The 15,769-nt window shown below is 43.2% G+C and overlaps 1 protein-coding gene and 1 non-coding gene across 2 annotated transcripts in view; both read left to right on the forward strand.

Annotated features, from left to right (window-relative positions):
• The first annotated feature begins 314 nt into the window (after positions 1 to 314).
• Positions 315 to 15,769, forward strand: part of PEX7 (peroxisomal biogenesis factor 7) — an 80,911-nt gene continuing 65,456 nt past the window's right edge. Inside the window, exons 1-3 of the mRNA XM_062186821.1 lie at positions 315 to 491; positions 1,792 to 1,849; positions 3,353 to 3,503. Of these exons, the coding sequence (XP_062042805.1) occupies positions 362 to 491; positions 1,792 to 1,849; positions 3,353 to 3,503 (339 nt within the window). The 5' untranslated portion in view covers positions 315 to 361. The remainder of the gene's footprint in view (positions 492 to 1,791; positions 1,850 to 3,352; positions 3,504 to 15,769) is intronic.
• On the forward strand, positions 6,349 to 6,544 carry LOC133757294 (U2 spliceosomal RNA). The gene has a single exon (XR_009865653.1). It is a non-coding gene; the product is annotated as a U2 spliceosomal RNA (small nuclear RNA).

The following is a 15,769-nucleotide window of genomic DNA, read 5'->3' on the forward strand; positions in this document are numbered from 1 at the left end:
TGCTGTAGTTTTTCTCAGATTTTGTGATCGGCAGGAAAATTTCCTGCCAGTCTTTTAAAATCTCAACGAACTTATAAAACCCAGAACAGGCTGAGACCAACCTCACCTACTTTCCCTCACATTTAGATATTACCAGCCAGTGCAAAAGTTGGGCTTTGCCCAAAAGAAAAATGGTCTCCCTCGGCATCATCGCCCTTTCCCCGCGGACCAATCGGAATCCCAAGTTCAGGGCGCCGGCGTTCTCACTTCCGCCTGCTCTTCCCGGGCCTCCCTAACTTCTCTGGGAGAGTCGCCCCCGTCTGCCTCCGACTGGGAAGTGCTTCCGGGGCCGCGGCGGCGGGGCCGAAAGCAGCTTGGCGGGATGAGCGGGGCGCGCGGCGGAGCGGCGCGGACGCTGCGGGTGCCGGGCCGTCACGGCTACGCGGCCGAGTTCTCCCCGTACCTGCCGGGTCGCCTGGCCTGCGCCACCGCGCAGCACTACGGCATCGCGGGTGAGGCCGGGCAGGGTGGGGGCCTGGAGCGCGGCGGCGCCTCCCGCTCGCGGAACTGCGCTGCGAGAGTGGACAGTGCCCGTGTGCCGACGCTAGGGGGCGACAGAGGCCCCGGCCCGCATCGCTAGCCCGCTTTGCTGAGCCTGGGAAGTGAGTTGGTCCGCAGGGAATCGGTGAACGCCTTCCCTGGCAGCGTGGCGGTAGACCAGTAGCCGGTTCCTTGGTTTTTTGAGACGGTGTGCAGGGGGACCCCAGTGCTTGCTGACCGGGCTCACGTCTCTCACCGTTTGCATCCGAGCCCTGAGCCTCCGAGAGTGCATGCACGAAACGTTCAAGTCTGTGCTGCTTTTGGTTGTTTCGCTGGGAACCGAGACGTTTGCAAGCACTTAGAGGCGCGAGCTCGTTGTCTGAGTTCGTGGACTGTAGGTGGACAGTTGAGTGTCCATCCATGAGTGTACTGTCAAAGTAAAATTCATAGCCTAGCTGTGGTTTACGCTCTGAAGCCACATGCATTGTCAATGCATAATGTCAACGATCGATGGTCCTTTTTGTTAGCCCCACAGCAGGGGAAAAAAAGTCATTACTACAACTTACAGGGAGAGAAATACCCGCTTGTGATTGGTGCTTGCACTTCCGGTTTACAAAACCCGCCCACTAGTTAGGTTCAATACTGGTGAGTCTGTAATGATCAGACTTAACAAATGCATGTCCACCAGCCACGCTGAGCACTTGTGAGCCTGTGATGCTCCATTGCATCTTTCGCAAAAACTCCTTGGAAGGAGTTGCTGTTAACATTTACTGTCCTCGGTAGAAGAGTATTTCGCCCCTGGTTTCTATAAAGATAAATATATAACATTTCAAATATATTGGTCCTTTAGGAAAATAATTCATCCTTGCTAGTTAGCTGGTATCGATACTGTTTTCAGCACTTCATCACCAAGCACAATGGATTTTCCTGTGAAATCTGGTGTTCGATGTATTTTAGATTTGTTGGTGAGACAGGGTGATTTAGTAGAAGAGCACAGGTGGTGGGCAGGGTCACTTAGTCAGAGGTTTCTCATCTGTGAATGCAGGTGACAGAGGTTGGCAGGTGCATCCCAGAGCAAGCACTGAAGTGTCTCTCCCCTCTGGGCTGGGACTGGATTCAGGTCATAGGTGAGAGGGTGATGAATGTGATGATTGAAGCACGCTATGGTAGTAAAATCAGGTACTCCGGAGTGGATACCTCCTTGACCTTAGATGTCCCTCTGGCAGGTTCAATGGCATAATCTTGATTTTTTTTTTTTTTTTTTCTTTTGAGGCTGTGGAACCTTACTTGTTTTGGATCAGGATGAATCTGGGCTTAGGGTTTTTCGAAGGTAAAGTGGCTCTCATGAATAAACATACAAAATCCCTGTTGTTGTGAAATCTTTAATAGTGTTAGGTTTTGAATCATTTTAGAAATTATTTATTTGAGAGGCAGAGAGAAAGCGAGAGCAAGCTGCCATCCACTGGTTCACTCCCCAAATGTCCTGGACAGCCTGAAGCAGAAGGCAAAGCCCAGAGCAGGGACACTCAATCCAGGTCTCCCACTGCAGTGGCTAGGACACAACGACGTGGGCCAACACCACAACCCGGAAGCTGGAGTCAGGAGCCAGAGGCAGGCACTCAACCCAGGCACTCCCAAGTGGGACGTGGTGTCTTGACCACTAGGCCAATTGCCTGCCCAGTTTTGAGTCTTTTGGATCGATGTTTTAATCGGCAGTATTAAAGAACTTCAGTATTTCTGGAGTGTAGAACTCATTTCTTCATGAAGTGACGATTGTGCCACTTTTCTGCTAAAGCTTATGTCATAGTGTCCATTTGTAAGTCATAACATTTAAAAAGAAAACAAAGGAAGCAGTGTGTGTATCCTGTAACATTGCTTACCCTTACTGTCTTCCTGCTGGAACGTGGCTTTCGTTGCGTAGGAGTGAATGGCTCGCTTTGTAGATTGCCCAGGACCTCACTTCATTTCTTCCCATGCCTGTCTTTCCTGGGTGACTGCCGAGCTCATTAACACTTTCGGCAGGGCCAGTCAGAGGTAGAGAAGAGAAAGGAGATTCTGGCACAAAATAACTCCCTACTCGTAGCTGGTCATAGCTGTTCAGGGTAGATAGAGATTTATGTGGCAAGCATTATATAGTCAGGTGAAAGGCTTACTGGGAAAGTTGAAGTTACTGGTCTAAATTAGCGTTTTGAAGTGCTGGCTGGCCCATCCTGTGCGTCACAAAAGACCATGAGCACCCAACTAGGGCAGCATGGCCTCATGTGGAGTTCTGTCTTCATGCCTGGGAGACCTGTTGTAGTCCAGCTCTGTGCTTTCCTGTCTGATCTGGGTTAGTCCTTTTACCTTTCTGAACTTGTACCCCTTACGCTCTACTTGTAAACATTATATGGGCTAATGTGTATTAAAAATGCATGATAGGGGCCAGTGCTGTGGCGCAGGGGGTTAATGCCCTGGCCTGAAGCGCCGGCATCCCATATGGGCGCCGGTTCTAGTCCTGGCTGCTTCTCTTCCAATACAGCTCTCAGCTAATGGCCTGGGAAAGCAGTAGAGGATGGCCCAAGTGCGCCCCTGCACCCACATGGGAGACCTGGAAGAAGTTCCTGGCTCCTGGCTTTGGATCAGTGCAGCTCTGTCCGTTGCTGCCATCTGGGGACTCTCTAGCTCTACCTCTCTCTGTAACTCTTTCAAATAAATAAAATACATCTTTAAACAAAATGCATGATAAACTAAGGAAAACAAAACAAACCCAAGATTATGAAATTATGATTAATCATCTTTTCTGATCAGTTGCCTGTGTCGGTTTTTGTTTTTGTTTTGAATCTTTCTGGTGTAGCTTTGACTGGAACGACGGTTTGTTTGACGTGACCTGGAGCGAGAACAATGAACATGTCCTTGTCACCTGCAGTGGCGACGGCTCGCTGCAGCTCTGGGATACCGCCAAAGCCGCCGGGCCCCTGCAGGTCTACCGAGAGCACAGCCAGGAGGTAGGAGGGACGTCCCTGGGGCAGACTGGTTTTCCTTCCTAGACTTCACTTGAAATCAACTTGGGGATGGCTGCATGGGGAAATGTCTTCAGGGGACAAGTTCAAAGTTGAGCGTTTCTTGTATATATTAGATGTCACTTAGAATTTGATTATCCAAACATAAAGTATCTCTTGGCCTTAAGGAGTTGGGAAAGAAGAGAAAAGGTCAGGCTTCTCATTAGACAGTGGAAATGCTCGCCTCCAGAGAGGCCCAGTGCTTGCTGTCTGCTGGGGGAATCAGCCAGCCTTGCAGTGCCTTCATGTGGAGGCATTGGAGGCTTCATAGACCCGAGATTGTCTGCAGGGCTTCAGTAGGATTCTCAAGGCTTTCCAGAATGTATTGCAGCGGGAGCATCAAATAGTAAAGAAGAGGCAGGGTTTACTGAAGAAAGTTTACATCTGGTTCATGTGTTTTTCTCCTGTGTGTAGCCTAGAAAATAGTTTCAGGCATACTGAAATACATACATTTTGATTGAACATCACGGCCAAGACTTTTTTTTTGATGTTTTTGATTAAATGCTTAAAAGTGTTCTTCAAGGTAGCCACAGACCCTTCCAATGAAAACTTGCAGATTGACTTTGAAATTTGTTGTCCACCCCAGTGCCTGTCCCCTATTAATAAACACTTATTAGGTATAACAATATTATTAGTCTGTTGTGATAAAAATTTGTTAAAATGAGAATTTCAGCCATAATTGTATAGCTATTGCTATTAAATGTTAATACTTCTAAGATTCTCACTGAAAATAAGGAAGAAGTTTAATTTCTCTAACATTGTAGTTCCTCTCATGAACTGGTGTGGTTGTAAATTACCATGGTTTCAGAGAATCGCTGAGCACTCAGACTACTTTGGTAAAGGAAGAACTGTGGTTTTTGGATGTTTAATGCAAGAATCACCAGGTAGTAGCATCTTCAAAATTCAGACATTTTTGTGGTACTTTCAGAATTTTTTCCAACTTCAAATCCCACTTAGATGAACTGTTTATCTTTCTTCTTCTTTTGATATTTATATCTCAAAAGTCCCCCCCCCCTTAAATCTTATGCCTTTTATTGCTTATCTGTGTAACTTCTAACGTGGTAACTAACAGATCATAATATAATAGATGCAATTATATTACATGACATACATTGTTTTAATGTTTTCCTTTTAGATTAATTTAAGATTTAAAATTTTTACTCCATTTACCCTAAATGAATAGGTTTTGATGGCTAGTTTAGTCTGTGCATTTACTTGTTTTTTAATGTAAACTCAGTATAGTGTAATGAAAAAATACATTAAGTAGCAAAGCCATCTCCCGCACTGCTGGTGATGTGTGTACTCTTCCCTGAGAAATATTGTCCTAGAATGTCCTTGACGGATGGGTAGGCAGCAAATTTCACTGTCTTAGGAGATAACTTCTTTGATCTTTAGATTCCTCTAATTGTTTAAAAAAATTGCTTCTGTTAAGCCCAAATGTACTTCCTTGTAGCAACCAACTATCCCTTCTGATGTCTTTCTCTGAAGTGATGAGAATAAATCTAGTCCCTCTTTTCCACGCAACCCTTGAAACCAGTCATTATGCCCCTTGGTCTTCCTTCTTCCCGAGTGTGCATTTGTTACTTCAGATTGTTCTCACATTTCATGGCCTCTACACCTTTTGCCCTCCTGGTAACCCTCCCTTGCTACTTTCCCGGTTTTCCATGTTCCTTTCAATGTAGTACACTAATTTATTCCAGATCTGTGATGAGCAGGGCTCAAAGTTAGACTTTGCCACCGTAATCCTGAACTTCTAATCTTATCCACAAAGGCTGTGCATTGTCTTCAGCCATGTCCTGGTTTTGGGTCACTCTGAATCCACCAATAAAACACTTAGATCTTTGTTACTTGATCTCCATTAAACAAGATTCACAACATTCTACTATAAAACTCAACGGGGTTTTTCAACGAAAGCACACTTTGTTTTCCTGTGTTTGTGTTTTATAGACTATTATTCTAGGTTCCATTTTCTTTTCAAATGACTAGTTTTGACAAGCATTTGTATCAGTTAGGATGCTGTGTTTGTTAGTGTAATAGAAAACCAAACTAAAAGTGGCTTTGGTCATCAGATTTTATTATTTTACATAGTCTGCATGGGTATGTGAAATGATTAGCTGAAATAATCTTTTTAGGTATCTGTTATTGCAGTACCCCCACTTCTCAGTCTAATTCCTGCCTCAGTCAGTTGGGTTTGTTGTAACCAAGTGCCATCATCTGGATGGCTATATAGGGTCAGAGAAATGAAAACAAGTTAGAAATTCTCCAGTTACTTTTTTGACCACTTGATTACTGTGTCAGAAATGGCTAATTATCATTTTTCAGATGATCAGAGAAGCATAAAGAGAACTACAAGCTTTTGCTGTATTTTAGGCTTTGAGGAACGAAGGTCTTAGTGAAGTGAAAAGACAGAAAAACATGGACATTGTCTGTGCAGTAGCTTCTAAACTTAGCATCAAAGCTGGAGTCGGATTCTTCTCTACTTGTATTGAGCTGGTGTCTAGAGAGGCCAGTATGTCTTTTGAGCCTCATAAAATGCTTTGGGCTTAGCCTATGCTGAATATATAATAGGAAAAGAATAATAGAAAAAATTTTAGAAGTTTAGCAAGGACACTAAGAGTAAGCTGAAAATGTTGTTTTCTCCCTCATGACATACATCACTGTGCTATTATAAGTGAGTGAAGTGACTTTACAGATGACATAGAATCAACTTAGTATTTATTTCAATTTCCTTATTTCCAGTTTGGGCATTATAGTTCAAAAAGAGTTAAAATTTTACTGTCAAAAAAGGCATATGATTTCTCAGCCTTTTGACTAAGATCAAGTGTAGTATCTGTTCTTATCAGTTGAAAAAAGACCAATTGGATGAAATTTTTAAAAAATTTTTTATTCATTTATTTATTTGAAATGCGGAGTAACAGGGGTTGTAGAAGACAGAGAGAAAGAGAGAGATCTTCCATCCACTGGCTCACTCCCCAAGTGGCCTCAATGGCCAGGGTTGGGCCAGGCTGAACTCCATCTGGGTCTCCTACATGGGTGTGGGGAATCCAAGAACTTGGACCATCATCCACTGCTTTCCCAGTTGCCTTAGAAGGGAGCTGGACTCAAAGTGGAACAGCTGGGATTTGAACCAGCTGTTGGATATGGGATGTGGCATTGCAAGTGATGGCTCAACTCACTGCACCACAATGCTGGCCCCACTTTGCTGAAATTTTTTTAAAGATTTATTTATTTACTTGAAAGACAGTTACAGAGAAAGAAGGAGAGGTTTGGTGGGGTGTCTAACATCTGCTGGTTTACTCCCCAATTGGCCGCAACAGCCGGAGCTGTGCCAGTGCGAAGCCAGGAGCCAGGAGCTTCTTCTAGGTTTCCCACATGGGTACAGGGACTTACGGACTTGGACCATCTTCTGCTTTCCCAGGCCATAGCAGAGAGCTGGATAGGAAGTGGAGCAGCCGAGACTCGAACTGGCGCCCATATGGGATGCTGGCACTGTAGGCGGCGGCTTTACCTGCTATGCCACAGCACTGGCCCCCACTTTGCTAAATTTTTAAAATGAGATATTGGATCTGTTAAAGTTTTTGAGCATTACTTATAAAAACTTATCTTTGAGTTAAGTGTGAAACTATTAGTATCTCATGGAAAGAAGGTATTTAGTTATACATATCATAATAAAGATGTGTCCTTTGGTTAAATCTTGTTTACTTCAAAAATGGATAAATTATTTACCCTTTGGTAATGATAGATGCTGAGAATATAATGATGGTTACCAATAAAAAGTAATAATGCAGAATGATAGTTATGTATTTAATACCAATGTGTTCCCTTTAGAAATGGATTGTTGATTAAAGGATATTTTCTTTCCTTTTTTCCTTTTCTGTTGGACACAACTGGAACAATTGGCAGGAACAGTTTGACTTTTTTTTTTTTTTAAAGATTTATTATTTGAAAGTCTCAGTTACACAGAGAGAAGGAGAGGCAGAGAGAGAGAGCGAGAGAGGTCTTCCATCTGCTGGTTCACTCCCCTGTGGCCAGAGCTGCGCCGATCCAAAACTAGAAGCCAGGAGCTTCTTCCAGGTCTTCCATGGAGGTGCAGGGGCCTAAGGACTTGGGCCATCTTCCACTGTCTTCCCAGGCCACATCAGAGAGCTGGACTGGAAGTGGAGCAGCTGGGACTTGAACTGGCACCGACATGGGATGCCGGCACTGCAGATGGTGGCTTTTACCTGCTACACCCCAGCGTTGGCCCCCATGGTTTGACTTAATGTATTTCATTGTACATGCTTAGTAAAGCTAAGCTTTTCATTTGGAGTGAGTTTCTGCTGTAGGATTTTATCACAACTTTAAATAGCACTTTTAAAACTTTCCAAACTTGGGGCCCATGCTGTGGCTCAGCGGGTTAAGTCTACGTGCAGCGTGGCATCCCATACATGCCAGCTCGAGTGGTTCTAGTGTCTCCTGTTTTGCTTCCGATATAGCTCGCTGCTGATGCACCTGGAAAAGCAGCAGATATGGCTCGAACACTTGGTCCCTCACCACCCAACATCTTGGGGCTACTTGCGGAGTTTACCAGTGGATGGAAGCTTTCTGGCTCTTTTTGTTTCTCCCTCTATTTCTGTTGCTCTGCCTTTTGAATGAATGAATATACAAATAAATAAATCTTAATTAAATAAGGAAGAACTTTCCAAACTTCATTCAACAGCTCTAGTGTTTAGAGGCTGGGCTTTTAGGAAGTGAGTGGATTCGTTTAGAATAGATTGGGTCATTAGGGTGGAGCTCCCAGGATGGATCCTGATGGCTTAATGAGGAGGTGGGAGGAGACTGCATGGATCTAGACACACATTGGGGCCTTTCCCATGGTGTGATGCAGCCAGGGGGCCTTTGGCAAAGCCTGTCAGGCTCTTTGGGCTCTGAACCTCTGTAACCATGAGCCAAAAGAAACCCCTGCTCTTTAAGCACACAGTCAAAAATAAATAAATAAATAAAAAACCTTACCCCCTAAAAATGTGACTAGAGAAAAATAGTTTCTAGTTTGTCTCAGTTGATTCAATTCTTCCTTTTGGGGTTTTACCATCAGTAGGAGGTACTATTAGATAATTGGTCGTTAGGCCTGGGAAAAGCAGTGAAGGCTAGCCCAAGTGCTTGGACCCCTGCCAACCATGTGGGCGGTCCAGGTGAAGCTCCTGGCTCTGGCCTGGCCCAGCCCTGGCTATTGTGGCCGTCTGGGGAGTGAACCAGTGTATGGAATATCTCTCTGTCTCTACCTCTCTCTAACTCTTTCAAATAAATAAAATCTTAAAAAAAGTCTTTAGTAAGGGGAGTTATTTCATTTTACCTTGCAAAGTCATTATTTGCAGCTTGCTTGTATAACCTTTAAGCTTTCTGCAGTTTTCTAAAGAAGAGAAAATGATAGTTTTCAATAAATGGGGAAACTGTAATAAAGTATGTTCAGGTGGAGGGCTTTCTAGCATGACTACTGCTACTGTGTTTGTGGTCACTTTCATGTGCCCAGTGTGGGTATCTGCCTGTCTCTAAGTTAGTGAGTGAATTGTAGATAGGAATCAAGCTCTATAGCTTCTGTTTTAGAATCTATTAGCAAATACGTATAGGAGAATTATGTAATCTTACTTAATCAGGTGGTACTAGAAATTTCTTTTGCTGCAAGCTGATTTGAAGTGGATTGATCGACAGAGCTATTTAAATATATGTAGAATTATTGGCGCCGCAGCTCAATAGGCTAATCCTCCGCCTGCGGTGCCGGCACACCGGGTTCTAGTCCTGGTTGGGGCGCCGGATTCTGTCCCGGTCGCTCCTCTTCCAGGCCAGCTCTCTGCTGTGGCCCGGGAGTGCAGTGGAGGATGGCCCAAGTGCTTGGGCCCTGTACCCCATGGGAGACCAGGAAGAAGCACCTGGCTCCTGGCTTCGGATCAGTGTGGTGTGCTGGCTGCAGCACGCCGGCCGCAGCAGCCATTGGGGGGTGAACCAACAGCAAAAAGGAAGACCTTTCTCTCTGTCTCTCTCTCACTCTCTCACTGTCCACTTTGCCTGTCAAAAAAAAAATATATTTGTAAAATTAACATTTAAGGGATATAAGCATGTTTGTTTAAATATATTTTATTTATTATAAATATACATATCGTGGGACTGGTCTTGTGATACAGAAGGTTAAACAGCTGCTTGTGATACCAGCATTTCATGTGGCAGTTTGAGTCCTGGCTACTCTGTGTCCAATCCAGCGTCCTTCTAATGCTCCTGGAAGTAGTCATGTAGTTAAGCCCCTGTCACCCACACAGGAGACCTGTGTGGCATTCTGAATCCCGGCTTCAACCTGGCCCAAAGCTGGCCGTTGCAGCCACCTGGGGAAGTGAACCAACAGTCCGTATCACTCTGTCTTTTTAATAAATATTTATAAATATATACATGTATATTATATTTTATACAAAAAGTTTAGAAAAAGCAATGGAAAGAGAATTTAGAACTAATAAAAATTGTTATCATTAAAGGGAGTGGGGAGGAAAACAGAAGAGAGAAGATAAGGATGGAAATAAGCCGCCTCCAAGTATAACTCATAATTTTGACCTTGGAACCACTGAAATATTTTATATAATTAAAAATTACAGTTTAAATCTGAAAGGAAAAATAATGCTAAATATTGAGAACAAGCAAATTAATTTGGTTTTCAGTCATATACTTAACCAAGAATGAAAATAATTGTTTCAAGTGACTTCAAAAACACAGCATTGTGATAATACATTCCTAATGGGAAATGTCTGATTAAAAAATTGGAAAGGAATTTTAACTGCATTCAGAAGAATCAGTATTGTTATTTTAAAATCTCATGTATATTGTAAAATAAAACATACCAATATTTATGTCATTAGAAACCAAAAGTTTTTTTTTTTTAATTTTTTATTGTTATTTGAAAGAGTTACAGAGAGAGGTAGAGACAGAGAGAGAGGTCTTCCATCCGCTGGTTCACTCCTCAGATGGCCGCAATGGCTGGAGCTGTACTGATCCAAAGCCAGGAGCCAGGAGCTTCTTCCAGGTCTCCCACAAGAGTGCAGGGGCCCAAGGACTTGGGCCATCTTCCACTGCTTTCCCAGGCCATAGCAGAGAGCTGGATTAGAAGAGGAGCAGTGGGGACAAGAACCGGTGCCCATATGGGATGCCGGCGCTGGCCCCCAAAAGTTTTAATGAAAGAGAAAAGAGATGACATTAAAGAAGCAGAAACAATGTTAAAATTGGATGGGAAGTTGCCATATAAACTTGTGGTTTATTTTTCCTGTCTTAGAAATAGTATGTATTTTCTGGTTCTTTGCACTATAAAGACTTCGAAGTAATGACAGCTTAGTAGCATTGAACATCTTTGGTGCCCAGATCATGGCTTCTAAATAATTTCCCACTAACTGGAACAGCAACCTTTGGAGAAATTGTTTATTCTAGTTCTGGGCAAGGGAATCCAAGACGTTGTATTGCATCAGAAAGTGGGCCCCTGGAGACATGTTCAAAATTTAGATGTGACAACTTGAAAGGGCTCTCATTGGCAAAAGATGGGACAATTTGAACACCAGAAAGAATGATAGCCATGAATTGAAACATTATACACACACACACACACACACTTATACACAAACATGCATATTTTCACTCCTTACATGGGGTCGTGATGATTAGAAAAATATTATCACCACTGAAGATTGTTAGGAGAGCTAGCTCATTCTGCAAACTGACAAAAGTAAAGAACAAGGCATTTATTCTGCCTTTTCTTTATGAGTTTTGTTTTGGAGTAATAAAAAAGTTGATAAGAAACATTCTTTATAACAGGATTCTAGCTAATCAATGCAGAAGGAAAAACAGAATTAGAAAATCACCATTTAGTAGCCCCTAATGAAATAATGACTCTAGGCCAGGGTCATCTGCGGATGCTAAAATCATTAATTTAAGATTGAAACATTCTCTGAACAATCTAGGATCACTAAAAGTGGGCCAACCAGAAATTATATGCCTCCTAATACAATAGGAAGCTAAAAAATATTGAAGTGAATCTGATTAAGCCTCCAGATCTAGCTCCCAATTTAAAGGAAATAGGAAGGGGAGAGGAAAAAGTTAAATACCACCACAAGGAAGCAATTAGCCAAATCCAGAACGTAGGACATCCTAGAGCACCAACCACTTGGTTTCTTCAGAAATAAATGTCTTGGGGGAGGGGAGACAGAAAAAGCAAAATGGGTAGTGGGATGGTTCTAGAGTAGAAGATACTTAAGAGATTTAACAGCTGCGTGTAAAATGTGGGTCTTGTTTGAATACTGATTCAGATAAGCCAAGTCTAAAAGACTTGTTTGTGACAGGGAAACATGAGTATGGACTCAATATCAGATGATATTAAAGAGCTGTTATCTTGTTAGGAGTGGCAATGGCAACAAAATAAATAACCAGGGCAAGTGACATGGTGCCACAGGCCTGGCTGCCCCGTGGGATGCCCACATCCCAGGTCACGCTGCCTGAATTCCAGTGCTGCCTCTGCTTCCCATCCAGGTTCCTGCAACTGCTGTGCCTAGGACGCCGCAGGTGATGGCGTGGGTGGTTGGATCCCTGCCACCCACTTAGGAGACGTCAGTGGAATTCCTGGCTCCTGGCTTTGGCCTGGCCCAACCTAGACTGTTGTGGCTATTTGAGGAGTGAGCCACTGGATGGAAGATCTCTCTTTTGCTTGCTCTTTCTATCTGCCTTTCAACTATTAAAAGAAAAACAAAACAAACAAAACACCCAAATGGTCTTATCTGCTGAAGTGTTTAGGTTTGTTAATCAGAGAGTAATGGGACAGATGAAACAAGAAGGGCAAAGTGTTGATAATTATGGAAGACATAATTATAATAATATAAATAATAACATGATAAAGCTAGGGGTTATTAAAATATTCTATTTTTAAGATTTCCATTTAAAAAAATTTTTAATGTAAGTTACACATTGAGAGAAGTAAATAGTGCTTTCTGGTTACTTAGTAATTAAAAGTTAGTGCCCCTTTCCTTTGTGTTGGTACACATCAGTATGAAAATTCTGGACATAGTTTTTATTTGACAGTTTTAATTAAATAGGCCACCTTAAAAAGGGAAGTACTGGACAGTAGATTAAAAATGAGCTCTTTGGGAATTGGTTTCAGTAATAAAATTTGTCCTCTGAAACTGATTTGATGAGGTTCAGATTTTATAAAGCAGCACAAAATACTGTTCAGTGTTTTTTCCCCCTTCCCATTTTGTCGATTAATTTTCTTTACCACTGCCAAGAGTAATTTCCTAAGATGGGCCTTTAGAGGACCCTGCTTTCAGAGCATAAAATCAGACTCAGCGTGTCTGCGCTCCGTTTTTTATTTAATTTGACCATTTGCCATGCCCACTGTTTGGGAATGGAGGGGTGAAATTGGGAATCGGGGAGAGACAGCAGAGTAGGCTGATACAAGACGTACTCCCCATTCAGATTTGTTTCTCTGGCCCTTCATTCATCCCCAAAACATGTAACTCTACCGTATACAAGGAAGTGCATGGGGCCTACCTGGGCAGAGGAAAACTCAGGCATGCCTTGCCCTTCTGGAGAGAGGCTGAGGCTGTGGTGCCTAAGGAGGTGTAAGGTGGAAAGTGCCATAAGTGCACAGTGTCTGGACTGGAGGAGCAAGGCCAGGCAGGGGCAGGGGCAGGGAGGGCACCCCTGAGTCTGGTGGGAGAATGAGAATGAGCAGTTTGGTGGAGACGCCAGGAGAGGAGCATGAGAGGCAAATCAGTGCACTTGACGGGGAAGTATGGAGCCTGCTGACTGGAGCAGTCAGCCTGTGGCTGTTGTGCTAAGATCAGTGGGAAGCCATTGTTCATTTTAAAAATCTTAAAGTATTTCATAAATACAAAAATATATGGAAGATGTAAAAGTGATAGATGGGGCTCTTGCATATTCATCCAGCTTCAGAAATAAAATATTGCTTACACTAGGGGAGTCCCCTGGCTGCCCCTTATAATTCTGTCTCTCCTTTCCTGCCTTTCTCCATCCTCCCTTCTTCCCGAGAGTAACCACTGTCCTGATTTTCTATTTATATTTGCTTTGCTTTTTCTTTTTACTACATATGTATGCATCCCTAAATCATGCATAGTTTTGCATGATTTTGACCTTTCAGTCGTAAGAATCAGCATGGATGAATCTCACTTAAAGTTGAGGAGTGCAGGGCTTAAGTTGCAGGAGCCACATAGTAAGAACCATAGGAAGACTTGGTACAGGGGACAATAGTTAGTAACCTGTGTTAATAAAGATTATTTTCTGTGCTGTGTGATTAATGGATTGGAGGAAGTGAGAATGCAAGGGGAGAGCAGTTACAAGAATGTTATAGTCTTCAGTCATGGCTGATGATGGGTGGCCGTAGCCTCTGCGAAGGAATCACACACAGACACTTCCTTACCGTGGCCCCTATCCATGCGATCTCAACCCCTGCTCACTGATTGACCTTGCTGTTCCTCCACTTGGGGTCTCCTTGCTCCCTCCACCTGAGCTTTCCTCTCAGTTCTGCAGAGTCCGACCTTTTACTGGGCTCAGGTCTCTGCTCAGAGAGGTCTGCCCTGACCATTCAGTGGAGAATTGGCCCCCTACCCTTGTCATTGTTTCCCAGTCTCCTTCCTCTGCTTGATTTTTTTAATAGCTTTTTTTTTTTAATCACCATTTGAAATTGCATGCTCACTTATAAGCTTTGAAAACAAAACATAGGAAGTTGTGCCAAAATACAGGATTGGTGCAGGCTAGTCTTACCTGACTTTGTAATTTGCCACAACTCCTACACTCCACATGCCTTGTACAAAATAGATGCTTAATAAGTTTTTGTTGAATAAATGGACAAACTGTCTTGATATTGGGATAATGGAATTCAGTCATCGCTTTTCAGTCATCTCCCAAATATCTCTTTGGCTGTGAGCTTTTTTTAGAGCTTGAGGTAAGTGGCTAAACCCTGTCTGTCCTAGACATTTCCAGTTGGCTGTCCTGTGGCCACCTCAAACTCAGTGTGTGTGAGATGACGCCTTATCTTCCTTCCTCCAGTCTTCCCCTTCTGTTATGCTCCCAGCACCGAACACTAATGTTATCTCGCAGTGCTTCCTAGCCCTAACCCCTGGGGTGCTCCGTGTCCTGCTGATGCCTACAGGGACGTTTCTGGTGACGGTTTCCCCTCTGCACTCTGCCGGCAAACTCTCAAGGAAGGCACTGCTTGAATCCTTCTCTTCTGGGCCTTACGTTCCATATTCTTTTGTACTTACATCTACGATTGTTCCTTTTTTGCTTTTTTTTGACCCAATCTCCTGGCCTGTTCTTTACTAGGTTTAACATGTTAGGACATCAGAAAGAATACATATTGATTAAGTGGCCTTTGTTGGCTTTTTAAAAAATTCTATATAACTAGTACTCCAACAGTATTTTTTTTCACTTTGTGTTGCTATATGGGGGCAAACTGTTGAAATCGTTACCTAATATATACTAAACTGATCTTCTGTATATAAAGAGAATTGAAAATGAATCATGATGTGATTGGAAGGGGAGAGGGAGCGGGAAAGGGGAGGGTTGTGGGTGGCAGGGAAGTTTTGGGAGGGGGAAGCCATTGTAACCCATAAGCTGTACTTTGGAAATTTATATTCATCAAATAAAAGTTTAATAAAAAAAATTCTATTTGTAACCTTGGCACCATGTATGGCCTGGGAGATCAAATGCTTGATGCGCGACAGATGAGACAGCTGGCAGCAACACTTACATTAGCATAGTTTTCTTACCTCCCATCTTTTGTTCTTACCAGGGTTAGGTTTTCTCTGAGCCGATGGAGGCTGTTGCAGTTTTTAAAAAAGTGAGAAGTCATAAGGTTTGGACTCCTGCATCATACTAGAAGTGCACGGAGGCAGTGGAATGAGAGCCGTTGCTGTTAGTCTTTAGTTAGCTGTCCGTGCTGACTTAGCAGTGATGCAGGTCTTGAAGATGAATTGGATGGATAAATTATTTTACCCAACTTACGTGGAGTACCTGTTTTATTGTGATGGACATAGATGTGCAAAATCAAGTATGGCAGTTATTTAATGCTACTTTTAGGGATGTGGGACATGCTGAACTGGAAGTAGGTACAAGCTGCTGTTGATGTGCCCAGGGGAGGGCAGGTGACTCATTGTGGGGCTTGTCAGAGGAGGCTTATTTCATGGAGGGTGTGA

The sequence above is a fragment of the Lepus europaeus genome, chromosome 3, assembly GCF_033115175.1.
Source record: "Lepus europaeus isolate LE1 chromosome 3, mLepTim1.pri, whole genome shotgun sequence".
Taxonomy (NCBI): Eukaryota; Metazoa; Chordata; class Mammalia; order Lagomorpha; family Leporidae; genus Lepus; species Lepus europaeus.